The 26,579-nt window shown below is 44.0% G+C and overlaps 1 protein-coding gene across 1 annotated transcript in view; it reads left to right on the top strand.

The window, feature by feature from the left end:
- The window catches only part of NUP188 (nucleoporin 188), a 44,879-nt gene extending 18,989 nt beyond the window's left edge, over positions 1 to 25,890 (top strand). The window contains exons 22-43 of the mRNA XM_050927084.1: positions 1,668 to 1,724; positions 4,264 to 4,397; positions 5,116 to 5,222; positions 5,823 to 6,029; positions 6,631 to 6,800; positions 7,955 to 8,024; positions 8,997 to 9,064; positions 11,440 to 11,635; positions 12,355 to 12,432; positions 13,425 to 13,510; positions 14,030 to 14,175; positions 15,213 to 15,394; positions 16,734 to 16,934; positions 17,618 to 17,710; positions 17,935 to 18,093; positions 19,142 to 19,279; positions 19,807 to 19,881; positions 21,231 to 21,440; positions 23,390 to 23,521; positions 23,699 to 23,769; positions 24,144 to 24,273; positions 25,063 to 25,890. Of these exons, the coding sequence (XP_050783041.1) occupies positions 1,668 to 1,724; positions 4,264 to 4,397; positions 5,116 to 5,222; positions 5,823 to 6,029; positions 6,631 to 6,800; positions 7,955 to 8,024; positions 8,997 to 9,064; positions 11,440 to 11,635; positions 12,355 to 12,432; positions 13,425 to 13,510; positions 14,030 to 14,175; positions 15,213 to 15,394; positions 16,734 to 16,934; positions 17,618 to 17,710; positions 17,935 to 18,093; positions 19,142 to 19,279; positions 19,807 to 19,881; positions 21,231 to 21,440; positions 23,390 to 23,521; positions 23,699 to 23,769; positions 24,144 to 24,273; positions 25,063 to 25,233 (2,881 nt within the window). The 3' untranslated portion in view covers positions 25,234 to 25,890. The remainder of the gene's footprint in view (positions 1 to 1,667; positions 1,725 to 4,263; positions 4,398 to 5,115; positions 5,223 to 5,822; positions 6,030 to 6,630; positions 6,801 to 7,954; positions 8,025 to 8,996; positions 9,065 to 11,439; positions 11,636 to 12,354; positions 12,433 to 13,424; positions 13,511 to 14,029; positions 14,176 to 15,212; positions 15,395 to 16,733; positions 16,935 to 17,617; positions 17,711 to 17,934; positions 18,094 to 19,141; positions 19,280 to 19,806; positions 19,882 to 21,230; positions 21,441 to 23,389; positions 23,522 to 23,698; positions 23,770 to 24,143; positions 24,274 to 25,062) is intronic.
- Positions 25,891 to 26,579: the final 689 nt, after the last annotated feature.

Here is a 26,579-nt window from a genome sequence, read left to right as displayed (position 1 = left end):
TGATTTTGCTTAGCCTAACTGAGTATTGCACTATGGAAATGAGATGTGAGTATGCTTGATTGCTTCGCATTTGCTTGTAGTAATGCTATTATAAAGAGCTCACTAGATTCAGCATATAAAAGTACCAAATGAAGTAAAAGGCAGGAAAATTATAGCAAAAGTTCCAATTTTCATGCCTCCAAATCATGCCTTGAGTCCAGTACAATCCTCTAGCATGAGTAAACCATTACAAAGCTTGAGTTGCAGTGTTAGAAAGTTCTTGTGGTTTCTTGATTGATCAGTTTCTTAAAGGTGGATTCCAGAAGGCAGTGCTGGGGGCTGCTTCACAGCTTAAACCTCCTCTCCAGCCAGTTATCAGGACAGTTACTTTTGGACACTTCAACAATGGTTAAATCCCTTTATTTATTAGTGTGTAACTAAAGGTCCTTCTGTGCTTTGAAAAACTCTCTTTGGCCATTAATAGTGTGCTCAGTGGACCTAACCAGCCTTTCTGGCTCAGGAGCGTTAACTCTTCAGATACTTTAATAAATCTGTTGGGGAAAGAGGGAACCTAGAATACAAATAGAAATATTGAATTAGAGATTTTTCACAGACTGATGCCACATGGCTGCAGTACAAATAATCTGTAGTAGAAGCTTTCAGGCTTCTTAGTCTGGGCCTTAAGTATGTGTGTGTGCATGCGCATGGAGGACACCCGCTCTTCCAGTTGTGACCATGTGGACCCCATCCTCTCCCATTCATGATAGCATAAAATCTCTCATGAATGTAGCAGTGGCTTCTGTGGAAAAGTAACATTAGGAAAGTATCTAAGCATTTTAGCTGCCTTTAATGTGGGTTGCCCTTTGTGAAGAAAGTTAATCAAGCTACTTACTTTGGCTCTTCATTTCATCTACCCTCCTATCTGTTCTGCCCTCCCTCCACCTGCACCTCTGCACATACTGCTTTACCAAGTAGTCCTCCTCTCCCCTGCACATTCAGGAAGCAAGGAAGAGAGCCAGTACTGTGTGGTTTGCTGTCTCTCCATGGATCACTAGCAACTGCTTCCCAGACCACCAGTGGTATACAGAGGTCAGGGGTTCTCAACTCTTTGATGGGTCATAGAGACACATGACACTGCTATCTATATTTGGTTATTTTACAGTAGCTGTTGGATGCTGTCTTATCACCCTGTTTATACAGCTTGGCTGTTGTTCCCTAGCCAAGTTTGGTTTAGTCAAAAATAGTTCCTTAACAATAGTGTTCTCCCTTTCTTCTCCTTAAAATGACCATCACTTATTTATATGCAGCGTTGTTGTAGCTATGTTGGTCCCAGGATATTAGGGGGACAAGGTGGGTGAAGTAACCTTTTATTGAACCAACCTCTGTTGGTTAGAGAAACAAGATTTTGAGCTTACGCACAGCTATTTGGACAGTTACCTTACATCTGTATCAAAGGTAGCATGCATCAGCAGTTATGATACTATGTGTGCTCCAGGGCCTTTTTTACCCATTTATGCTAAGGACATTTTAATCTTTTTGATACTCTTGCTTTTATACATTAGTCCTTGAATTGTCCGGGCCTTGCCTCTATGTTTCCCCTTTCCATGCTTCCTGTGTCTTGCTTCTATAAAAATAAAGTAGCATGATCTTAGAAAATTTAGATTTATTTTACTTGTTTGGTCCAACAGTTATACTCACTCACTGGAGAATTTCAAGGGAATTGCACGCATTGCAGATTTGTGGAAGTAAGTGTAATATTATGCAGGCCAGAACCACCCCACCCTTCCAAAAAACGCTTTATGTTCAGATAACATGCTGTGTCTGACTTATGGTGAAGATGAGCTTTATCTCATCCTCTTGTCCCTCTGTGTTATAGCCTTTGTAATACATAAGATCACTCATAATTTGGAAACATACATGACATTGGCATGGCGGGATGGGATAAGGATAAAGCATCCGTTTCAATTCTGAATTGCCTCCTTGTTTTCATGGAATTATCTAAACACAGTAATAACTCTATCGTTCAGCTGACATTTTAAGTCTGATCTTGAACTTGGCTCTTCTCTATGTAACTTTCTGTAAATTTTCCTTTCTGCCTGAAATTTCTTCTCTATAGTCTCTGTGCACAGTAGAATCTTTTTGCGAAGTTTTGAGGTTAGTTTCTTAGTTATGGGAGTCTGAAGAAATAAAGAAGGGGACTCTAAATTGTTACAGCTTTTTTTTGTCTTTTCATAACTGAAAAATGGCTTGGTCTGAAAACTTCACATTTGTTTTACATGCTAATTCTCAGTTAGAATTGACACACAGGACTGTTACTAACAAGCTGAAGTGGAAAAGCTTGTAATTATGAAGGGTCAGATTTTAAGGCTTTAAGTATAAGAGCATTTCTTGACCAGCTTTGTGGCAGTTGTAGGTAACATGGTATGTATCTGCAGAGTTTCATAAGAGGAACTAGTTAGGAATTTGAAGAGGTTATAAGCTCTGCCTGTTGCCTGAGGGAGATCTCAAGTAATCACCACAGACAGCTGAGGAGTTGGGTCCTGCTTACAGCAGGGGACTTTTGTCCCCTCTTTGTCCCAAACTAAGCAACTCCTAAAGCAGCTGTCCAGTTAAGGGGAAATATTGGTCTTCATACTGAGGCCCCATCTAGCCACCAGCCAAAACTGTGTGACCCTACTTCCAGTTTCACTCTGAGACACTGAGTGACCCTCTGCCCCAGGTATAGCAATTTGCCTCGCCTCATCTTCCTATTTCCTTGCCATGACCATTCCCATCTTAACACGCCTGCCTGCCTGCCCCTAAAGATATGTTGTGATTGAGAAAGGGTTAGGAGGCCTTAAAGCTCACCCCTTCCACCTCTGCTTTGTTCCAGAACAAAAGGGAGGGGGAACCTGGACTTGTTAAGGGGAGGTGAGATCTGTTGGGAGGTTGTGGCATTAATCTCTAAAAAATTGTCCCTAACCTTTAATAAGGGTTAAAAAGGTTAATACAATTCAGAACCAGTTTTTTCTTTGTCTGACTGGCTTGGACTCCTTATAAGTGAGACTAATGGTAAAAACAGCCCCTTGCCTATTTGAACATCCACTGTGAAACTGAAGGCCATGTGGATCCTCTAACATCCACTGATATAGACAGCAGAGTTTAGAAGCTTCATGAGTGCAACATTTGCAAGAGACTTCTCATTCTGCACTAACCAGGATAAGATGTGCTAACAGCCAGTGGAGGTTTCTGCTTTTAAAAAGCCATCATAGGAGAAAATAATTATGCATTCAAAAGTAAGAAAATTCACAGTTAAATTCTCTGCACTAGCTTGAACTCTGTAGCTAGCTTGAACTCTTTCCTCCAGTACAGATCACTCACTCCCACTAAAACTGTGTACTAGCCTATGAAACCCTAAATAGCTAACACATGGGAGTGAGACCTCTCCCCATTAAAGAATAGATTACAGTATCTTATGTCTTTTTCCACGTACACACCACCTTCTGATCTACATCAGATTGTAGACCACCCAACACACTGAAAAGAGAGATGCCTCTAAACAGTTACACCTTCTGCAGAGAGATCTATGACCCATGGTACATTGCCAAAAGAAAGTATTTCCCATATGGTGCTCATTAAACAATATATGTACTCTAAAGGATGAGTTTATGTTCCATGCAGAAGCAGGTGAAACTCTCATGGGAGGATGAGCAAGATATGGGGAAAGAGTTACCATAGGTGGAGGAATCTTAACTTCAGATGTCTTTGCTTTCTAATATTTAAATGAATTATGTCTAAAACTTAACTGTATTTCAACAACTTTTTTTTGTCTGGTAATTAAGTTTTTAGCTTAATTTTTGTTGGTTTTAATCTCCCTTCTTCTATTCCTTAGCAATAATGGACGATACAAGAGTTTTAAAAAAAATTATGTTTTTTTGAGTTATTGGATCTGTCTGAAAACTGCTTTTTGCACTCCTTGAACTTATGAGCCAATTTAACTTCAACCTAGGGAAGAAGGAAAATGACAGAACAGTTATGCACCCCAAAGACAAGGGTTTAGAATAGAAACCCTCTCAGGACCTTGTGCTACTGTTATAAACTCAAGATTAGTTATGCAGTAGTATTTTGCATTATATTGCTATACTTGCATGATAAAGTGAGAGTGAATAGAGTTTTCTTACAACCTTTGCTCTTGCTTGATAGGACCACGGAATACTGAATTTGCTATTTGAATACTGTACAGCTAATGAGCATCATTTGAGTTGATTTTAATGCATTCCTTTTGGTTTCTGTTTGGCAACACAGCGATGAGTCACTGGGCCAGGGCCAGCTGCTGATCCAGACAGTAAAACTGGCATTCTCTGTCACCAATAACGTCATCCGGTTGAAATCCCCTTCTAGCGTGGTATCCCCACTAGAACAGGCACTTACTCAGCATGGTATGTACCTCTTTGTTGGCCAGCCCAGGCAGTAGTGTCTGTCCCTCACACACAGATAATGTGTAACTTGCTAACACTGGATTGAGGTCTGACATCTCTGAACAGTGCAGTTCTCATCCAGCATAGTAGTGATGGGAGGGCACCAGAGGGCATTCTCCTTCTCCAAGGGATTTGCCAATGGACATTTAGCCCACATTATAGGGAATTTACTAAGTTGACAAGTTTTCCCCTTGCATTATAACAGTTACGGAACCCTCTTTTGCAGGGACGCTGGGTATGTGACACTGGGCCTACTTTTGGGAGGGTAGCAGAATTGTTTTTGTCTTGCTCTTCACATACTAGGCTCTTGGTGGCACTGATGCTTCTGGTTCTTTGCAGCTCTGGAAGCAGTGTGGAAGCTTTGAACTATATTCTCATTGTTGGCTCATCAGGACTGCTTTCAGATAGCCATCTACGGTTATTTTCTCTTGTGTTGTTTACTGCTTTCTAACATGAGACAGTGCTGAATGGTATGGTAAAGCAGCTGCCAGTAGTACCTACGGCCAGACCCATCTGTTGTCCTCATGGAAAGCTGAATTCATTCCCTCTCACTCCCTTTCCACTCTAGTATAGAGTAGCATGACTGCCTACTAAATAGTTGCTGAACAGTCTGTCTTGAAGAGCGCTCATAGGAGATTATTCCAGCTTCTCACCTGTGATTTAATTGTGTTCTCACCAGGTGCTCATGGGAACAATCTGATTGCTGTCTTAGCTAAATATATCTACCACAAACATGACCCAGCACTCCCACGCCTTGCCATCCAGCTGCTCAAACGACTTGCTACGGTAAAACTAGTTTCTCACAAGTGCTTTCCCATGCTTTCCCTTTTTGTTGATTCCACCACTTAAACTGTCTCCAGTGACCCTCCAAGATACAACCTGTGAGTGTTCTTGCTGTGAGATTTCCAACCCTGTCAAAAAGGAACTTATATTAAGATTTATCCAGGGACCCTGTATTAAGACTTATTCTTTACCTATTAGACTAACACTTTTTGATTGTTAAAATCTGAAAGCTCCTCTAGGTTTTATTTAGGCATTTAAATGTTGCAATTTCGGGGGGATTTATTTTAACATCTCAACCCAAATCTATCTAGCTGGCTGTCTGTCATCTTCAGTTTTGCCCCTTTCCTTGTGAAATAGATGAGGAATGGAGCATAATTCCTAAAGAGGCAACCAAAACTCAGAACAATTTGGCAATTTTCTACATGTTCCATTAAAATCAAAATTATTTCTTGATTTTTCCCTCTCCCATGTCCCTGTGCTCAAGGGTGAGAGTTTTCTGGTATTTTCAGTTTAAAACAAATATCACAAGCCCCATTTATATATTGAGAGGAAGCATCATAGCAATTATCTCCATTTTTTTAGCATGTTTCTTCCCTTTTGCAGGTAGCTCCAATGTCTGTTTACGCCTGCCTTGGGAGTGATGCTGCTGCCATTCGTGATGCCTTTTTGACTCGCCTGCAGAGTAAGATTGAGGACATGCGCATTAAAGTCATGATCCTGGAGTTCCTCACTGTTGCTGTAGAGACACAGCCTGGGCTCATTGAGCTCTTCCTGAACTTGGAAGTGAAAGATGGGAGTGATGGGTCAAAGGTAAAACAGCAAGTTTCTACATAAGGATTTACTAGAGTAACAGGATATTCCTATCTTTGCGTATGGCTTGGAGCTTTCCTGGCTTTGTTCCTTATTTTAGTAAAGATCTCTAAGGCTTTACTTTGTCCTCAGTATGAGTGTCTTTGTCATACACCCCGAGGCGCCTGACAAGATACTGAACATTGGTTTTAATGTTGTGTAGCCTGATTCTGGGATGAGAACCTTATGACCTTCTGATCAATTGGCAAAAAGGTTCCCTTTGACCAAAGAGAAATCTTCCTGTGTTCTCCAACCACTATGCAAGCACGTCTTGTTCCAGTATGCTATTGAATTGCGCCTACAAAATACGCAGGGAAGTAAAACTTTTTTCCTGCCCCTTGAAATAATCTGACTTATAAAAATAATTTATTCCACTCTTCACTGTCTTTTTAGATATTCCCCATAGGTGTTCTATATTAAATGTATGTGTATATGAAATACACACCTATACCATGTGCTCAAGCTTTACTTCCCTGTGTATTTTGTAGGTGGAATTAAATAGCATACTGAAACAGGAAGTGGTTGGATGTAGATGTCTCTCATTTTCTCCCTCTTGCTTTAGGAATTCAGCTTAGGGGAATGGAGTTGCCTCCAAGTGGTCTTGGAACTGATAGACTCCAAACAGCAGGAAAGATACTGGTGCCCACCCCTCTTGCACCGGGCTGCCATTGCTTTCCTTCATGCCCTGTGGCAGGACCGTCGGGATAGTGCCATGCTGGTCCTGAGGACCAAGTGAGTCATTTTCTTTTCTATGCTGTCTTTAGATGTGGCCTGTATTCCTTGTTTCTAGATGTATAACTTTGGCTGTTTTCAAAATATATTTTGTTTGAATGGGCTCAGTTTACCAGGCTCTCCAGATCACTCTGTATGACTGCCTTGTCCTCAACATTTACCATACTGCCAAACTTAGTGTCATTGGCAAATGTTATCAGCAGTGATTTCATATGTATTTCCACATCATTGATGAAAATGTTGAATAGCATTGGGCCTAGTACCGTTCACAGGCTGATTCAGAATGGGCTCTTTTAAACTCTATTTCAGTGAATAGAAATAAACATATCCCACCAGTTCTAACCGGTTGGAGGATGCCTTATAATTGTAACTTAGATACTTAGTGGTCAGACTCAGAGGCTTCTCAGCTAATAGCTGGTTAGACCTCTTCCTCCAGTCTCCAGGTAACCTGATTTGCATGCAAAACATTGGGGAGAATTTCAGTAATTAGGGACGTTTATGTTAGGGAAAAATTAAACTTTCTATTGTGAAGCACATATGCACAATTCTGTTGAAGTAACCCTCCTCTTTCAGTGTGCTCTGCAGTGCCAGTTGAGTAGTGTTACTACGTGTATGGTGTGTGAAATATCTCAGACCACGGAGTTTGCCATGAAAGGCTGGCAGGATCAGGCTGTTCCTGTCAGGTGTACTTTGTAGGTCCATGGCTCTCAAGCAGGGGTACGTGTACCCCTGGGGGGTATGCAGAGGTTTTCCAGGGGATACATCAACTCATCTAGATATTTGCCTAGTTTTACAACAGGCTACGTAAAAAGTACTAGCACAGTCACTGCAAACTAAAATTTCCTACAGACAATGATTTGTTTATTTTGCTCTATATACTATACACTGAAATGGAAGTATAATATTTATATTCCAATTGATTTATTTTATAATTATATGGTAAAAATGAGGAAATACACTATTACTGAAAAATTGCTTGTTGTGACACTTTTTTGTATTTTTATCTCTGATTTTGTAAGCAAGTAATTTCTAAGTGAGATGTAACTTGGGGGTATGCAAGACACATCAGAGCCCTAAAAGGGGTGCAGTAGCCTGGAAAGGTTGAGGGCAATAGGAGAAGTATGGTAACTTACAGTATTTTTGTGTGTTTTTAGGCCAAAGTTTTGGGAAAACTTAACCAACCCCCTCTTTGGGACCCTTTCTCCCCCCTCAGAAACATCAGAGGTGAGTTGTTAATAAGGACTGAAAATAGCTGTGTTTTTCTGAGAAGTGAGTGGTGCGTGCAACTTCCTTCCTTTTGCTTGTTGCCATCGAAGAGGAAATATGGTTGGATAAAGCACAAGGAGGAGTTCTGAGAGTGCGTTTTATTTCCAACACTTGCACGGATTATCTGCGTAACTTTGGATTAGTCTCCTGAACTCTCACTGTCTCTATTTCACCATCTGTAAAAACAGAGATAACATCTACCTAACAGGGATGATGAGGTTTATCTCCTTAATGTTTGTAAAGAACTAGTACACTAGATGTGCAATATTGTGTGTGTGTGTGTGTACATACGTGTACAGGATATTTTGCTCCTGTTCCCAGACATCTGAACAATCTCTCCTCCTCACGGAGCCTACCTCACACTGACTTGGGGTCCTGAGGATTTTGCCATTCTTCTGCTTTGAAAACCTCTGTCTTCGCTGTGAAAATCTTAATTCCCCTCCATCCAGCTTCAATACAGATTTGAATATGGTGCTCTTCCCTTGTTGGCAGAGTAGACGAGCAGAGGCAGCTGCTCTTACATAAGTCCATTTGATCCTTACTCCCCCCTATCTAGAGACGATGGCTGTGGCTCTCATGGGTGGGACAGTTTTCACAGGAAAGTGCAGTACCATTCACTCTGCCACTAGTTGATGAGCAGGCACAAAGTCTTGCTTCCATCCCTGTCAGCCCCAGGGAGGCCCAGAGGGTTGCCTTTGTGCTACTCCCTAGGCCCTGTTGGCATAATGCTCAGGAATCCAAGGGTAACAGGAAAACTGGGGCCATTTGAATAGCACAAGGGGGCTTGATTGACAGTGTGGGTGTTCTGGACTTCTTAGACTATGGTCCTCAACTCTCTTTATAGGACAGAGCTTGGGACACAGTGCTCTCAGATCTGACCTGGAGCAACAGATAACCTGCTCATGCTCTGCTTTTATTCCCTCTTTGTAGCTCAGCGTCTTGGACACTTGTGCCTTAATCATGAAAATCATCTGCCTGGAGATCTACTATGTGGTCAAGTGAGTCATTGACAATCTGTCCTGCTCTAGAGTTTTCAGTGATGCTAGGGGCATCTGAAAGTGAGGGCAAAGTCCTGCGCTGTATGTGGAGTACGTAGTAAGAGATTATCCATGTTTGAGAGAGAGGTAGGTTGGAGCTAACAGTTCTATGGAAGTGCTGGAGGGACAGTCAGTAGTTTACCTGTGGCTGCTGGGGCTCAGAAGAGAGAAGCACAAGCCTGCCTCATTTGATTTGTGTTTCATGCAGTCATCTATTAGAGAAATAGATGTTATGAGAAGAGTTTCTGTGATCTGTAAATGTGACATTCTGGGTATGGATCTCAAAAGAGGAATATTTGTCCTGGAATAATGAAACTTTAAATATTTCTAAGCTCATTATGGGACTATGCAAGCCACATGTAATACAGTGAAATGTTCCCATCACACACTGGATGCTAAACTAAAATTAGGACAATCTAGCTTTTTCTCCAACTCTGTAGCAGTGCATAGTATTAAGTTGGTGCCCATGACGTTTATGCCAGAAAATTTTACTTTGCTTCAGTAGGATTCTTTGGATAGAGAGGGGTAATCATGTGTTTTAGAAAAAAAGTTTCACCATTTTAATACCCATAATTATGGCATGACATCAGTTTACTACTTTAGCTTCTTGTAATGTTGGTTGTCTTTTTTTGAGGGTAGGGTAGGTACATTCTTCTGTTGGTCTAGCATTGCCAGATACGGTATTTTATGATTTTGAGGTAATACTACATAGAATAGCCCCCGTTAAACATATTTCCTCTGATAAGCTTAGTTTTTGTTTGAAGTGAGTATCAACTCTGTATAATAACACTGAGGGGGTTCGAGTTTGTGTGTCTGACTTCTAAATCAAACTTCCTCAGCTTACAAATGAATGGATGATTTTCTAGTTCCCAAACTTGCAAAACATATCCTGAGGTTTAGAAGTCCGGATGTGTGTTCTCTCTCCCTGTCCCACCAGAAATAAAATTTTCAGTAAAATTTCAGAGTGGTAGCCGTGTTAGTCTGTATGAGTAAAAAGAACGAGGAGTACTTGTGGTGTCTTAGAGACTAACAAATTTATTTGAGCATAAGCTTTTGTGGGCTAAACCCCACTTCATTGGATACATGGAGTGGAAAATACAGTAGGAAGATATATATATACACAGAGAACATGAAACAATGGGTATTGCCATACCAACTCTAGTGAGTAATTAATTTAGGTGAGCTATTATCAGCGGGAGAAAAAAAACTTTTGTAGTAATAATCAGGATGGCCCATTTCCAACAGTTGATAAGAAGGTGCGAGTAACACTAGGGAAAAAAAAATTAGCATGGGGAAAGTTTTTACTTTGTGTAATGACCCATCCACTCCCAGGCGTTATTCAAGCCTAATTTAATGGTGTCTAGTTTGCTAATTAATTCCAATTCTGCAGTTTCTCGTTGGAGTCTGTTTTGAAGTTTTTTTGTTGGAGTATTGTGACTTTGAAATCTGTAGTTGAGTGACCAGGGAGATTGAAGTGTTCTCCGACTGGTTTTTGAACGTTATAATTCTTGACATCTGATTTGTGTCCATTTATTATTTTGTGTAGAGACTGTCTGGTTTGGCCAATGTACATGGCAGAGGGGCATTGCTGGCTGTTTCCCCATGCTAATTTCCCCCCCTACTGTTACTCACACCTTTTTGTCAACTGTTGGAAATGGGCCATCCTGATTATCACTACAAAAGCTTTTTTTTCTCCTGCTGATAATAGCTCACCTAATAGCTCACTTTAATTACTTACTTTTGTTACAGTTGGTATGGCAATACTCATTTTTTCATGTTCTCTGTGTATATATATATCTTCCTACTGTATTTTCCACTCCATGCATCCGATGAAGTGGGTTTTAACCCACGAAAGCTTAAGCTCATATAAATTTGTTAGTCTCTAAGGTTCCACAAGTACTACTCGTTCTTTCAGTAAGATTTAAAATCAAGTCTGAAGCATGATCCAGAATGGATTCCAGCTTCTTCTCCCAGAGCTGCTCTGTTCTGCAGACCTAATAGGAAGCAGTAACTTACTTTTATCCCTAAAATCAGCAGAATGCACAGACAGGGAGCTGATTTTCTGAGTAAGAATGTGACTCTCTTACATATTCACTTTCCTGAATGTAACTACTGTTCTGAAAAGTCAGGAATAAATAAATAATCACATGTTTAAAAAGATGAGTTGGGTCTCTCCGAGGGTCACCCTTCTTCCATACCATTTGATGCAATAAGTAGAGTCCCCTTCTGAATTCACTCTGTGTGCCCATAACTTTCTAATCTGAATCTTAGGAGCATGTTCTCTGATCAAAGAATAAATGAAAATGTATCTGATTTCCCTTTTTTGGCTTTGTCAGGGGCTCACTAGACCAATCCCTGAAAGACACCCTGAAGAAGTTCTCCACAGAAAAGCGCTTTGCTTACTGGTCAGGATATGTGAAGTCATTGGCATTGCATATGGCAGAGACAGAGGGTAGCAGCTGCACTTCCTTGACAGAGTATCAGATGCTGATCTCGGCCTGGCGGATGCTGCTGATTATCTCCACCAGTCATGTAAGAGCCATCCTGATTAATAATGTTTTGAATAGATATGTGCCCTGTTATTCAGGCCACATATGACACAATAAGGGATCAGGCTGCTGGCTTTTGTTTCCATTATCTTGTATGTGTACTCACAATCCGAACGGGCACCAATACCGTACAGCAAATTACCTCAGTGAGTTTTGTTTTGCCAAGTGATCAAAACTAGCATACTGTATGTGTGTGGCATGGGAGTGCGGGGATGTTACATCATTTCTATAATAAGTGTAAAGAAAGTCAATAACACTGTCTATACCCAGAGAGATGCAGTAGGTTATTATTTTCTACTGTATTTTCCACTCCATGCATCCAACGAAGCGGGTTCTAACCCATGAAAGCTTATGCCCAAATAAATTTGTTAGTCTCTAAGGTGCCACAAGGACTCCTCTTTGTTTTTATAGTACAGTGTGGTGAAGAAGCCCAGTGTATACCCTGTCCCCAATTATCTGTCACTCAGTGTTGGCTTTTTGCCCCTTGCTTTTCTAACAACTAGTAATTCTTAATTTCTTTTTCTATAATTGAATCATCCGGCAGATGCAAAAGCCTATGCCACCTTGTAAATTAAGAACAAATACAAAAAGGGGGGAGTTGATGTTGGATTGGAAAGACGAGGGTGTGTGTTTTGTTGATGTAACTTTCACTATCATGTATATTTAGTCTGAGCTCTCAATTTGTCTCTGATCCGTTGCTAGGCAGATATAATGCATCTGACTGAAACTGCAGTCCGGCAGCAACTGTTTCTGGAGGTGCTAAGTGGGACCAAAGCTTTAGTAAGTGTTTGCATTTCTATTTGTAGCTGTTCAAGGAAACTGTTTCAAGAATGGGAGCACAATTGTCCAACTCCTTTGTGGAGCTCTAGTCTTGTATCTATTTGTGGTTCAGATTTTCCCTGATTCTGAGATTAGACTGAAACAAAAAGGTTTATCTCAGAATTACTTTGCTCTCCATAAGTCTTTATTCTCCAAATTATATTTGATTTTCTTGGCCAGTGGGTGACACTGCAATTAGTGCTATCTAGTGATCCTGCAGCGTTGCCAGCTGTTGAAAGGCAGGCATGGTCATTGGCTGGACCCTGTGTATTCATTCCAGCTACCTGCAGTGTCGCTTGCTATTGAAGGCAAGGTCGATTAGCTGCTAGATCTGCAGTTGCTGCATTGTTTCTGCACCGGCTGATGATGACTATAATAGATGTTTCTTTTAGGTGGATGTTTCACCTGGGGATAATTTCCTCTCTTTCCTCTTGAGATAGCAAGAGGAAACTGTGGTGCATGACTTTACGCCAATAAAAAACAAGTATGCCACAGCTTTCATTCCACGTAGGTTGCAAGCTGAGATGTAGAATTTATAAACGGGATCTTGCAATGGATCCTTGGAACACAGTGACCTCACTGCTGAGAGTTAAGTTCTGTTGACCAAATGGGCTAGCACTTAAAATGTGCTGTTAATATCCAGGACTCCTCACGCCTTTCTTAGCAGTCGTGCGGATGGATCTCTGCTCCCATAGCTCTGTGGAAGGACACATTGAGTCGCATCATCTTTTTATAATCGATAGTACCATAAACCTCTTTAGCTACAACATGGCTGTTTCTCCACATATTCTGTTGACTACCTGCTCTGTACACGAATCTGCTTGGAATATAGCAGCTGGGCAGGGGTGGGATGGGGAAGCAAGCTCTTAGTGCTCTAAATGTCTGTGTTGAGCCGCTTCAGCTTTCTCATCTGTGAATGTTGCAACTGTAACTGTTGGGACATCTCTCCTTAGCTGCTGGTCCCCATGTCGGTGTTGTGCCTGCAGCTGGGGTCCATGCTGTGCACCCTTCTGCTGATCCTGCTTAGACAGTGGAAGAGGTGGGTGTGCTATTTGGATAACTCTTCGTAAATAAGCTAATCGTCACTGATGAACGTAAGAACTTGGAAGAAGATGTTTGAGTTGCTGTATAGACGGAATTGTCATGGTGATATGGGAAATAAAGCGATCCCTTATGGTTGCACAATACTCTTTATCTTGCCAGGCCAGGGCTTCGGGGACTGTGCAGTCACGGGATTCACATTGAGGTTGGCACTGATGATGGATGCTGCTGCTGAACTTTAGTGTTAAATAGTGATTTTCTGCTTTTGTGAGTTTACTTTCACTGGGGAGAAGTGGGACAAGGACACTTCAATTATAACAAGCCTGCAATCTCACTGTATTTCTGCCCACATTTCTGAAATATCCATGAAGAGACCCTACTGATGACTTAAATTAAGCAAACTGTATCTGTGCCCCGCCCCCCACATCCCCTAGACATGATTTGCGCAGATCAGTCACAGCCAAGATAAGTGGGGAATCTTGTCTTATCTGACGAGCTCTCCCTTTTTTGTTGTCAGCGAGTTGGGTTCTGTGGATAAAATCATAAACTCCTTGACGCAGATTCTGGAGGGAGTGCTGCAGGCAGATCAGCAGATGATGGAGAAGACCAAGGCTAAGGTGTTCTCTGCTCTCATCACTGTTCTGCAGATGAAGGAGATGAAAGGTGAGATGGCCTGGCAGAGGTTATGAAGATCAGAGCTGCCACCACTGGAAACACTTGTGTCCCATTCAAACGTTTTTTAGTCAGGAATGCACACATTGTTGGCTGCCAGTGCAGGACAATGACTATAGTTGGTAGCTAGTGGGATTTTTCTATTTAATTTATCTTATTTATTATTTGTATTACGGTAGCTCCCAGAGGCCCAGTCAGCATCCAAGTCCTGTTTTGCTTGGTGCTGTACAGCACAGAGTCAAAGGCACTCTCTGCTCCAAAGAGCTTACAGTTTTATCACTTAATCCTTTTATATGGCCCTCATCCCCCCAGTCTGAATGCTGCAAGGCCCGTCTCTGTGCACTTTTTGAGAAGAATTCAGGTTGAGCACGAGAGGGATTAATTTTAGTTGTTATTAACACTTGTGCCCACCAATGGGTTATTGTCAGCTATAATGATAGGGAAGGGTGGTGCAGTTCATAAAGTTGGAGTGTGTATATGATGGGAATTGAATATTTTAAGGGCTCTCAAACGTGAGACAGGTGTTCGCTGAATGAGAGAAATATAGGAATTGCTGGACTAGACCACATCCATGGTCCTTCAAGTCCAGTATCCTGTTGCTGACAATGGCCAGTACCAGCTGCTTCAGAGAAAGGTGCAAAAAATCCTGTAATGGATAATTATAGATTAACTCCCCCAGCTAATGGCTGGTTTATGCACTGAAGCAAAAGAAATTTGTAGCCATTTCCCCCCCAAGAGATCCTGTTTGTTATGATTGTTCATATTGTCATTATCCAGATGAATGTCTAATCCCTTTTTGAGTCCTCTTAAGCCCTTGGCTCATTCGGCTGGCTTCGTTCGGTCCCTCTCCAGTTCCTCACAGTCTCGTGTAGGTTATAAATAGATATTTGTAGCATAATGAAATGCAAAGCGAATAAGTCCTGTCTCTGAGAGATGGAGGCCCCAGCAGTGCAGTAGTTAAACTGAAAACAGAAGTGTGAGGGGAATGAGTTAATCCATTGTGTGCTTTGTGTGTGTGTGTGCCATAGTGAGCGAGATCCCTCAGTACTCCCAGCTGGTGATGAGCGTGTGCGAGACCCTCCAAGATGAAGTAATTGTGCTCTTTGATCAGACACGACACAGCCTCACGTCTGGAGACTCTGCAGATGACAAGGACAGCATGGAAACAGATGATGCCTGCCGGGGTAAACACAAGGACCAGCGAGATGGGGTAAAGGAATCATTCGCCTGCTCTGCAGCCATGTTCTCTTTCTGTAAACAAAGTTACCTACTGTGTCCGCTGCACCATATCACTGGGTAGAAAATGGAGTGTCTTGATGCTTTATTTTGCCAGAGAGGGTTTGCAGGCTTATTCACTTCCTGGTGGCAGAGCCTCTGTGATTACCCCAGACATAGGGGATAGATTATTGAGATGTGCTTCTCTTGCTATACAAAAAGTTCTGGGAAGGTGCTCTTCAGAAATCTGCTCCTTGTGTGCAAGCCTGTTTGAACTTTAATATGAGGTTCCTGAAAACACACGGAGCCTGTTCTTAGCAGGTGTCTCTTCCAAGGTATTTAGTTAACACGCTCTGATTTCTCTGGTATCTACGGAGGTGTCTAAAAATATTCCCTACCATGTGTCTGATGACAATGTACGTGGCTGGCTTGTTTCTCTATAATGCAAATCAAAGACCTTGCTCCCAGCTCCTTGCGTCTCCTATACATCAAGAAGGTCAGTTACTAGTGGCAATATATGTACCTCCTGAGATGACAACCCCAAGAGAGCAAGTCCGTAAATCTGATTGTGTCCGTCCTGCATGCTGAGTGTACATTTGCCAAGTAGCAGATAGGTCTGAACTGCCCTATAGACTACAGTAAGTGGGATACCAAGGAGGATTGTGGTCTCTTTGTTGGAGCTGGGGACATGGGGTCAGGATGCCTGGGTACCATCTCTGCTATTGACAAGCTCTGTAACCTTGGCTGAATTATTTAACCTCTCTGTAAAATTAGTATTATGTTTACTACTTCCCAGAGCACTGAGACTATTAATACTTAAAATTTGCTTGGAAATGATCATGAAAGGTTTTGTAAGAGCAACGTGGTGGTTGTCATACAAGCAGTTAGGATACTCCCACCTCAAGGGGGGAAGGGCGAACCCTTGAAATTGTGGGCTCAAATGTGCAAAAGTCTTCAGTGGCCTCTGTATATGTTTCACACCTTGCTCCTTTGCGACCCATTACCTCTAAAGAGACTGTGGGTTGGTCCTGACTGTGAAGGACTATTGTAGCTGTGAGTCTGGTGGTGTCAGGTCTCCTCTGAGTACCTTACTGCAGGAAATGGATTGTTACTGCTTCTCTCCAAAATCTGTTTTAAGGCACTTTGCTACTATGCAGCACCGTAAGCGTACACAGTGTTTACTGGTGCCATAATTCATGTATATGAGAACAGTTACAGCTTAGATCCCATCTACCCATTTGTTTTTGGACAGGCTTTTAATGTCTGTCTTTTCTCCCTATCCCACACTCTGGGATCTCTCATGTCCCTTTCTCCCTCCTTCCCTGTTGCCACAGGTGTGTGTTCTAGGGCTGCATCTGGCAAAGGAACTCTGTGAAGTAGACGAAGATGGAGATTACTGGCTGCAGGTTACTAGGAAGGTCCCTATGCTGCCTACTATCTTCACTGCCCTAGAGATCAGCCTGAGAGTTAAACAAAACCTTCACTTCACAGAAGCCTCATTGCACCTACTGCTGACCTTAGCCAGGACGCAACAGGTGAGAGAGAGACCCAAATGAGAGCTTCTTGCTGGATTGTTGGTTCTATATTTAAAATGCAGTTCGTGTCACTGCATTGTGTGTTGGCAGCATCAAGCTGTCCAGCTGAGCAGTGCACTATACCTAATGGGCGCCATTAAAGCCCTGCCAAGGGGGAGGAGTTAGTTGTAGGTCTTGTACAAAGAACTGCTTAGTGTTTCCTTTCCTTGCTTTTCTGGATAATGGAATGTCTGTGCCGGAAGAACAGAACCAATCCTGCCCTAGTGTAAACCTATAATTTAGAGCAAGTGCTTTCCCTGCAAACACCCCCCCTCCCAGCCAAATGTAGCCAGTACAGCTAAGACAGCACTGAAATGCAGGAATCTGCTCTCCCTGTAGCCATAATTTAAAGCAATACTTCTTTATTGAGACCTCAGCACTGTACAGGGGGAGGAGTATATAAGGTTCCTTTCTTACAGGAACGTTCAGTCAAAGGCAGAGGGGACACACAGGGTACCAGGAGATGAGGAGGTGTGTTCACCACACAGCCGTGTCGGGGGAGGGAGATATTGTTATCCATTTTAATGGAAGAAAAGTAGCACTGTCCGAGGTGGTGGAATTCAGGTTTCTGGGCTGCATCTGCCCTGACTCAGAGACAATGGTGGTACCTCTGACAGTGACAGTGACTTTTCTGTGTTGTGCAGGGTGCAGCAGCTGTGGCTAGTGCTGGTGTCACACAGAGCATCTGTTTGTCCCTCTTGAGCGTATACCAGCTCAGCACTAATGGAACAATTCAGGTGAGTGCTGCTTCCTCTTGATGTCGATTTGAAACTCATTGGGAAAACTGTGTCCTGCTCACCCTCTACTGGTTCTGTACTAGAGCAGTCATAGGAATAGAAGAGGTGAGCACTGTCACTTGTGGCCCTGGAGAACTCTGATGTCATTGTGAGAAGTGTGAGGTGTATTTGAGGGAACAGAAAAACAAATAAACCATGTGTCTTCTTGTGGCTGGTCTGTTCAGACACCTGCTTCATCTCGGAAGTCTCTGGATGCCCCATCCTGGCCTGGGGTCTATCGTCTCTCCATATCATTGATGGAGCGCCTTCTTAAGACACTAAGGTACAACTTCCTGACAGAGGCACTGGACTTTGTGGGTGTCCATCAGGAGAGGATTCTTCAGGTATGTCCAGCCCTTCCCCTGTAATAATTCAGTTGTCATGTATGTAACAGTAGCAGCCAGAATGTGCTAGACACAGAAGACACAGTCCCTCCCTCAAATAGCTTACATTCTTCAAAAAATAGGTGAAGAGTCAGGGAAAGGGATACACAAGCAAAGGAGTCAGACAGGTGATGGATACATGTCTTGGTAGCTATTAGATCCTGAGTTGTTAGCACCTATCCATCACTTTTACTCTTGGGGGTCCTACTTCTGCTACAGCTGTTTCATGCACTCACTCAACACAATAACAGTTGTGGGTGCTGGGTGAGAGCCTAAAGTCTGTAACCGACCTCTCTCGGACTCCATCGGTTAATGAAAATACTGCAGTTAAGGTCCAGTTTCCACTTAGGTGGGCAGCTCGAATATCTAATACAGGGGTTGGCAACTGTTCAGAAGTGGTGTGCCGAGTCTTCATTTAATCTCTCTAATTTAAGATTTTGCGTGCCTGTAATACATTTTAACATTTTTAGAAGGTCGCTTTCTATAAGTCTATAATACATAACTAAACTATTGTTGTATGTAAAGTAAATAAGGTTTTTAAAATGTTTAAGAAGCTTCATTTAAAATTAAATTAAAATGCAGAGCCCCCGGACCGGTGACCAGGACCTGGGCAGTGTGAGTGCCACTGAAAATCAGCTTGCGTGCCGCCTTCGGCATGCATGGCATAGGTTGCCTACCCCCGATCTAATATTTAAATCCCTGTAACAACTGAACTTTGTGAGGGCAAATTTGCTGAATAGCCCTGTTCCTAGGTAGGTGTTGTCACTGTGTTAGCAAACTTCTTCGACAAATAGCCCTTTTGTTTTGGAGCAGGAGCTCCTGCTGACTGGAACGGGCTAACTTGTAAACCTCAATGAGTTCAGAATGTCACTGGTGTCTCCTGTCTGTATTGGAGCTGGTAATTCTCGTACTGCTTTCTCCCTATGTGTATGCAGCTCTTCCTTCTAAGTAGGAGATAAGTATTTTTGTGCTCTGTCCATCATGGTCTGGATCATTTCTCTCTCTCCAGTGCCTGAATGCAGTACGGACAGTGCAGAGCCTGGCCTGTCTGGAAGAAGCTGACCACACTGTTGGCTTCATTCTTCAACTCTCCAACTTTATGAAAGAGTGGCATTTCCACCTTCCACAGCTCTTGAGGGACATACAGGTAGGAACCAAAGCATTCCCCTGCATACTGCATTTTCCCACACAATGCCCAGCACAGCAGGACAGAGAATGTGGCTAAGGCAGAGAGCTTGCAGATAGCTCTTTCATTGAAGCTGTTTTAGTGGGGATCATAACAGGCCATTAAAGGAAGGCGGCTCTTTATCATGAAGAGTTTCTGGACCTTACAGTCACATAGCAAGGTACATTTAGTTGAGCGGGGGGGAATTGACTGGGACTTGGAGGTGACAACTTTTGGAGGACTGACTGTCTTAGTGCATGTGGGTTGGAACCTCAGGGTCAAGATACTTAAGTAAAACATTGGTAAAATCTGAAAACGCCACTGTTGTCCATTCTGGGGTGAAAGGTTCTGTTCAGACTGGATTTTCATATTGTTAGGGTATAATAGTAAAATTTAGTCTTGTGAGGGGGGGGCTCAGTAATGGAGAATTTGGATGCTTGTTTAGGTTGCAGCTGTGGAGAGTGTCAGCTATGGATTGATCAGTTCCCCACCCCTCCTCTTCATTTCAGGTGAACTTGTGTTACCTCTGTCAGGCTTGTACCTCCCTCCTGCATAGCCGCAAAATGCTTCAGCACTATCTGCAGGTGAGGATGGGGGTCCTGGGAAAATTGAAGGGGGAATTCTGGTCCTGGGTCCCTCACCCATAACCAAGCAAGAGATCTATCAATATCTAGTCACTGTTTCCAGTGACAACTGCTGACCAAGACCAGCCCAGCAGCCAAGGTTTAGTTATACTCCTCTACACCAAAACTTACGAAGAGCACCTCTGTGTGACAAAGTGGGAATGTTCTTAATGTTTCTCTGAATACTGTGTGGGTGCCTCAGTTTCCCCTATGCATTTCTTAAGCATCTAGAGGGTGGGATGAGGGGGTGTGATTGGTGTAGAGCCCTAGAGGGCCAGTGTGATGGTGTCTGCAGAGAATGACTGACACCCTATCTCCTGGCAACTGACGGCCTGGGCCTCTCCCTTGCAAAAGTGCCAGCTGAAGGTGTTGGAGAACAAAGAGATCATGTGGCCTCCTGGCCCGGGAAAGAGACAAGGGCCAGAGGAGGGGCTGGAGTTTGGAGCTAGCTGGGGGAAGGGAGGGAGCCCTAGGGCTGGGGTCTAAGCTCCCTGCACTGCAAGACGGACTTGACTGAGGGGTCCTGTTTCTGTACCTACAAGCTCTGTTTTGGACTGTGTTCCTATCGTTTAATAAACCTGCTGTTTGACTGGCTGGCTGAGAGTCACGGTGAATCGCATGAAGCTGGGGGTGCAGGGCCCTGACTCCCCCACACTCTGTGACACTCTGAAATAGGAGATGTTTTGTGGGCCAGTCATATTAAGCAGAATGTATCTGAAATAGGGGATGTTTTGTGGGCCAGTCATATTAAGCAGAATGTATCTGACATGGAAACCATAGCCACTGCCTGAACTCTTTTATTAGCTACTTCCGAACTACAAGCTGTGCAGGGGGGAAGCTGTATCCCAGTGGTTATTGTACAACCCTGCCCCCTAAGAATGAGGAGACAGCAAGGACTTCGTGTCCTTGGCTTGATTTAAAGTGGTGGTGAAATACAGCTCTTGCTCTTGTGGTATCTTTAGATGGACTTTGGGTGGGAAGGTGATGCACTTCAGGCACAACTTGTGTTGGGGCTAAGGTTCTTTCTGTCAACAGTTTGATTAGAAAAGCCCTTTCCAGAGTGTGCTCACTGAACACATGCACACTGTACCCTTGCAATAAAGACAAGGCTGCGCCTTATGATGCAAGCTAAGCATAGACCTCAGGCTTCTAGTAGGTTGCCAATGTGGCCCTTAGTTGGGCAAAGCATGAGTATCTTGCTTTAGGGATTCCTGTTACTGGTAACTTGTTTTTCTGCAAAGCTTGGCCTTAAACTGCAAGGGATTGCCTCTATATGTGTGTGTGTCTTCACTTGACTTCCTTCTCCACAGACGAAAAATGGTGACTCCCTCCCATCAGCTGTGACACCTCGAGTGCAACGCACCCCCCAGACCTCCTCCAAGCATCCAAGCCCTGAGTCAGAGGCAGCCGAGCAGAAGGCACTGCGTACAGTGCAGTATGGTCTCTTGAAAATCCTCAGCAAATCTCTAGCTGCCCTACGGCACTTCACCCCCGACGTCTGCCAGATCCTCCTTGATCAGGTACAGGAGAGTGATGTCTGCGGGGAGGGAGTTTGAAGCACCCTAACTGATATTGTGGGTCTCAAAGGAACCACAGCCTGTCCCATTCATACAGGAGACTAATCCCTCCCCCTAAAATACACAGGAATCCATACCTGCACCTCAGACTACCTAAACTGAATTGCAAGGTACATCCCTAGATTTTAGGCAACCAGAATGAGCATTTAATTGCTATTCATCAGTGTTTGTGTTGATTCCATCTTAGGCAGTGAAATAAGAGGACGTTTGCACCTCTATTTACCACATTAGTCTTTTGATTCTAAAGAGCCTAGTAGCCAGATAGCTCTTTGGCATGGAGAAAAACTACTGTGCTATGCTGATGATAGGTAGTGTAGACGGATCTGCTGGCAGTGATCGATCTATCAAGGATCGATTTATCATGTGTAGTGTAGACACAATAAATGGATCCCCGATTGCTCTCCTGTCGACTGCTGAACTCCAGCAATGTGAGAGGTGGAAGCAAAGTCGACGGGGGAGCCAAGGCCATCGATCCAGTGCTGCGAGGATGCGAAGTAAGTAATTTTAATTCGATCTAAGATACATCGACTTTAGCCACGCTATTCTCGTAGCTGAAGTTGCATCTTCTAGATCGATATCCCCCCCCCCCCCCCCCCCCCCCCATGTAGGCCAGGCCATAGCGTCCCCTCCTCAGACACTTGTCTTGTCTCAGTGTGCAGGATAAACTGGAGGTTGAGACTCTTTTCTTATTGCCCCTTTAACACCCTTTTTACCCCTAATACCTTAAGCAGGGATGGTGGCCACACTCAAACCTTTAGCACTCACATTAATCCAAACAAAATGCTGGCCCTGGCTGTCAACATCTGTATCTGCCAGCTGTTCTTTGAAAGGTGGAGCCCAAAGCAGGAGGTCAAGGTCAATGAACCCTAAGGAATCAGACATGGCTCAGTCTGAAAGGAAGTCCTGTCTGCACTCTCCTATCAGGGGATTGAGAGGTGGAGGTGCAGATATTTTCAGAGCTTTCACTGGGATTGTTCAGCACAACCATGTGTGTGTGAGAGAGAGACACCCGCCCACATCCCACCCAATTTACCAGAGCAGACTAATGCTTCAGCTAGTTTTACATCCTACTCTGGCAGTTACACATGCTTCACACTTCATGAAAAGGCACCCTCCCAACATCCACTTTGCTAGCAGAGTGTGGATCCATACTAACAGCGTAACCTACAGCAGGGGTTCTCAAACTGGGGGTCGCGAGGTCATTACATGGAGGTCGTGAGCTGTCAACCCCCACGCCAAACCCAGCTTTGCCTCCAGCATTTATAATGGTGTAAAATATTTTAAAAGGGTGTTTAATTTATTAGGAGGGTTGCACTCAGAGGCTTGCGATGTGAAAAGGGTCACCAGTAAAAATGTTTGAGACCCACTGACCTAGAGGGTAGAGCACTGGACTGGGACCCAGGAGATCTGGGGTCTGTTCCTGATTCTGCCTCTGGTTTATTGTGACCTTGGGTAAGTTACCTCCCTCTTTGTGCCTCTGGCCATGTCTGCGATGAAGCGGGGGTTGATTTAGCGGGTCTGGTGAAGACCTGCTAAATCGACCACAGAGCGCTCTCCTGTCAACCACGACGTCAGTACTCCCGCATAATGAGAAGATTAAGGTAATTCAACAGGAGAGCGTCTCCCATCAATGCAGCACGGGGTAGACACCATAGTAAGTCAGCCTAAGCTACGTCGACTCGAGCTACGTTATTCATAAAACTTAGGTCAACTTACAGCCATAGTGTTGACAAGCCCTCTTTTTCCAGCTGTGAACTGGAGATGATGATGAGACTGACCCTGCTTTGTAAAGTGCTTTGAGATCTATAGATGACAAGTGCTGTATAGGAGCTAGGTGGTTTTACAATGCATTCTTGCTGTTTGGATTCACTCCTGTCTCCTCTTCCCTGCAGTCACTGGACCTGGCTGAGTACAACCTTCTCTTTGTTCTGAGTTTTACAACACCTGCCTTCGATTCAGATGTCGCTCCCTCCTTTGGGACCCTCTTGGCCACTGTCAACGTGGCCCTTAACATGTTGGGAGAGGTAGGAGTCCACGTTCTCCTAATTCAGTCTGTGAAAGTCGAAGAGGCATAGCAGTTGTGCTGTGTTCTGAGCTCTGTTCAGCGGCTGTTTTAAGGAGGAGTGGGGGCTGACCCAGGTAGCTCTCGTCCCCTTCTGCATCTCCAGGCTCCAATACAACTTTCTTCTTTCCCTCTCCAGCTGGATAAGAAGAAAGAGCCATTCGCTCAAGCTGCAGGGCTGAATACACAAGAGGAGACTAAAACTCTTAAGTAAGTCTCTGGGTTCTGTTCCTTCCCCGTGGCTGAGCAGAGGCCCAGTGCTCTTCACCTGACCCAGAGCGTGAGCTGTAGATATAAGTGTCACACAACCAAACACGTAACCCAGAAAGCAGGCAGGCTGATGTCCAAAATCATCATACTGATTCAGCTGTTGGTGGGCACAGGAGAAGAGGTGATGGTTACTCGGTACCCAGTCCACTCTAGCCTAACTTAGCTGTGTTTTAGGGTGACTTTTCTATTGCCCAAGGGTGTAACTAGTTAGCAGACAGTAGCTCATGGTTACGTCTGAGCAAGGATATTGTACTTCAGCAGTAGTGCAGTGGCACTGTTTTGCTCCTACTAATTTGTGGTGTTTCCTTGCACAGGTCTTTGCTCATGTTTACAATGGAAAACTGTTTCTACCTGCTCATCTCCCAGGCTGTTCGGTATTTGAGGGACCCAGCGGTGCATCCACGAGACAAGCAGCGGATGAAGCAGGAACTCAGCTCTGAGCTGGTAAGCATTGTGGAGCAGGTTTCCTGCCTTGTGCTACGTTCCTCTTTCTCCTTTTAGCTCATGTAGATGTGTCTGTTGTGGTGCCCAAAGGCCATCCCTTCTCAGCGATAGCCTGGCCAGGCTAATGGAAACAGCTGTACACAGAATCCCATTAGATTTAGTGCTTGCGATTAAAGTATTCCGACCTTTCTACCATGGCTGTCAAGGCCATGTAAGTATCCTCCTGTGTGTAAGGCTCAGTGACACTTTGGAGGATGAATACACAGAGATGCCTAGAATCTGCAGAACAGATGTGACAAACCCAGATGTGACTAAAACCCAGAACTGGATAACTATTCCTGGATTTGCCACATAATAGAACTCTCTTTGAGCTAGGGGCAAGCTGGTTAAATATACTAGTTTCCCCAGGCATAAAGGGGGTAATATTGACCTGCCTCACAAGTATCAAGAGGCTTAAATCATGGTGCATAAAGCACATTGCGAGCCTTAAATTGGAGGTGCAGTGAGAATGGGACAGGGATTGATGTGCTTCTGCAGTGCCTACTTTCATCTTCGTTTGCCCCTTTGGCTGTGAATGATCCAGTGAAAATGCAGTATAGGCAGAGGACCATTAGTTCTTGACTGTTCAATGGCAGTCAGTTGCTGTCTAGAGTAGACTGCCTCAAGACCTCCCCCTTTGGGTCACAGAGTCAGATGGCACAGTCTCCCAGGATTCCTGCCCAGGGGAGGGGAGGGGAGGGAGAGCGCATGTGCTGGGGAAGCTAACTCACTGTGCGCTTCTCATTTCAGAGTACACTGCTCTCAAGCCTGTCTCGTTACTTTCGCCGGGGCGGCCCCTCTTCTCCAGCCAGTGGGGTTCTTCCCTCCCCCCAGGGAAAGTCTGCCTCCAAGATTGGCCCTGAGGGGCAGGAGCCTTTGGTCCAACTGGTACAAGCCTTTGTCAGACATGTGCAGAGATAGGTTGTGTGCTATTGCTGCTATTTCAGGATTGCACCAGAACTATTCATTTCCACCTCAGAAGGCATCCTGCTCGGTTGGGCTCATAACTGAGTTGTAACATCTGCTGGGGAGATAGATCCTGTTGAATGCTTGCACTGGAGTTGGAGAGTCAACATAAGAAGGTCCAAGAATGCTGCCCAGTCCATGCATGCTCCTTGCCTGCTAGAGCCATCTGGCTGGGTTTAAGTGTTGACCAGTCAAAACCTTTATTTTTATAGCTTGTACGCAGCAGTTGGGTGGGGAGAGGAGGCAGGTTTTTAACTATTTTCCTTTGGGCATTAACTCTGCTCTTAATGCAAGGTGCAATCTTCCTCTCCCCATCAGTAAGTCTGGTGAGGCACAGGCTAGTGAGCAGCCAGCAATTCAGAGACCAGCTTTCTATTGCTATTTTTGTATCAGAGGGGTGCCAGTCACTGCTGCTGGGTTGGCAGAGCAAGGTAAAATGGTTTGTGTGCACCTGTGTCCCTCCTGCTGTTGTTTTGTGTGATATGTACATTTTTGAGGACTAGAAGGCAGCCTTCTCCAAAAGGTTTTTAAGTCAAAATTCCATTGCTCAGATCTTGCATTTTTTGTAACTGTGCCCTATTTATACTGATATTAAAACATTTATAAACAGCAGTTGGACTTGAGGGGCTTCCCTGTAGTAGACTAGTGCTGTCTGTTGACTTAAGACTCTCACCATGGTGTATGCAGCATAGGCGTGTCAGAGTTGCTCAGTGGCTGAGGTAATATTTTTATTGGACAATGTCCAACCTTGCTTCTTTCACCAGCAGAGCCCTGAAGAGCAGCTGTATAAGCTTGTCTCTCTCCCACAAGTCGGTCACACAAAAGATTCTCACCCACCTACACTTTCACAAGGCAGGTCAGATACCTGTAGCATAAGTGCTAGCTCACACCATAGGTTGTTAGGAAGTAGAGAAAAAGCCTTGTGTGTGAAGCTACTGCTGTGTACTGTATGCTTTTCATCTTATCACCCCTTCATTTAAGCCCAGGCTGCTGCAGAAAGGTGTGAGGACTGAGCAGGAATCTAGTTTCATCAGTACCTTTTAAAAGACAACTTCTCCCTTCAACTGCTCTGGGGGAGTAGTGACAGGAAGCTGCTGTCAGGAAATGTAATTACAGCATGTGTAGACATACCCCAGTTGCTTGAGTAACAGCAGTGAAGCTACAGCAGCATGGACTAGTCCTGTCAGTCTAGAATGCTGGCTAGACTGTCCTACAATTACAGCTTCTACTTGCAGACTTGCAGTGCTGACGGATGTTCTGGTCAACATTAAGTGAGAAACCCAATACAAATGGTTAACTGT

Source organism: Gopherus flavomarginatus, chromosome 17 (assembly GCF_025201925.1).
Source record: "Gopherus flavomarginatus isolate rGopFla2 chromosome 17, rGopFla2.mat.asm, whole genome shotgun sequence".
NCBI classification, from domain to species: Eukaryota; Metazoa; Chordata; order Testudines; family Testudinidae; genus Gopherus; species Gopherus flavomarginatus.
Note: the sequence above shows the minus strand (reverse complement) of the source record. Positions and strands in the feature narration are given on the sequence as shown.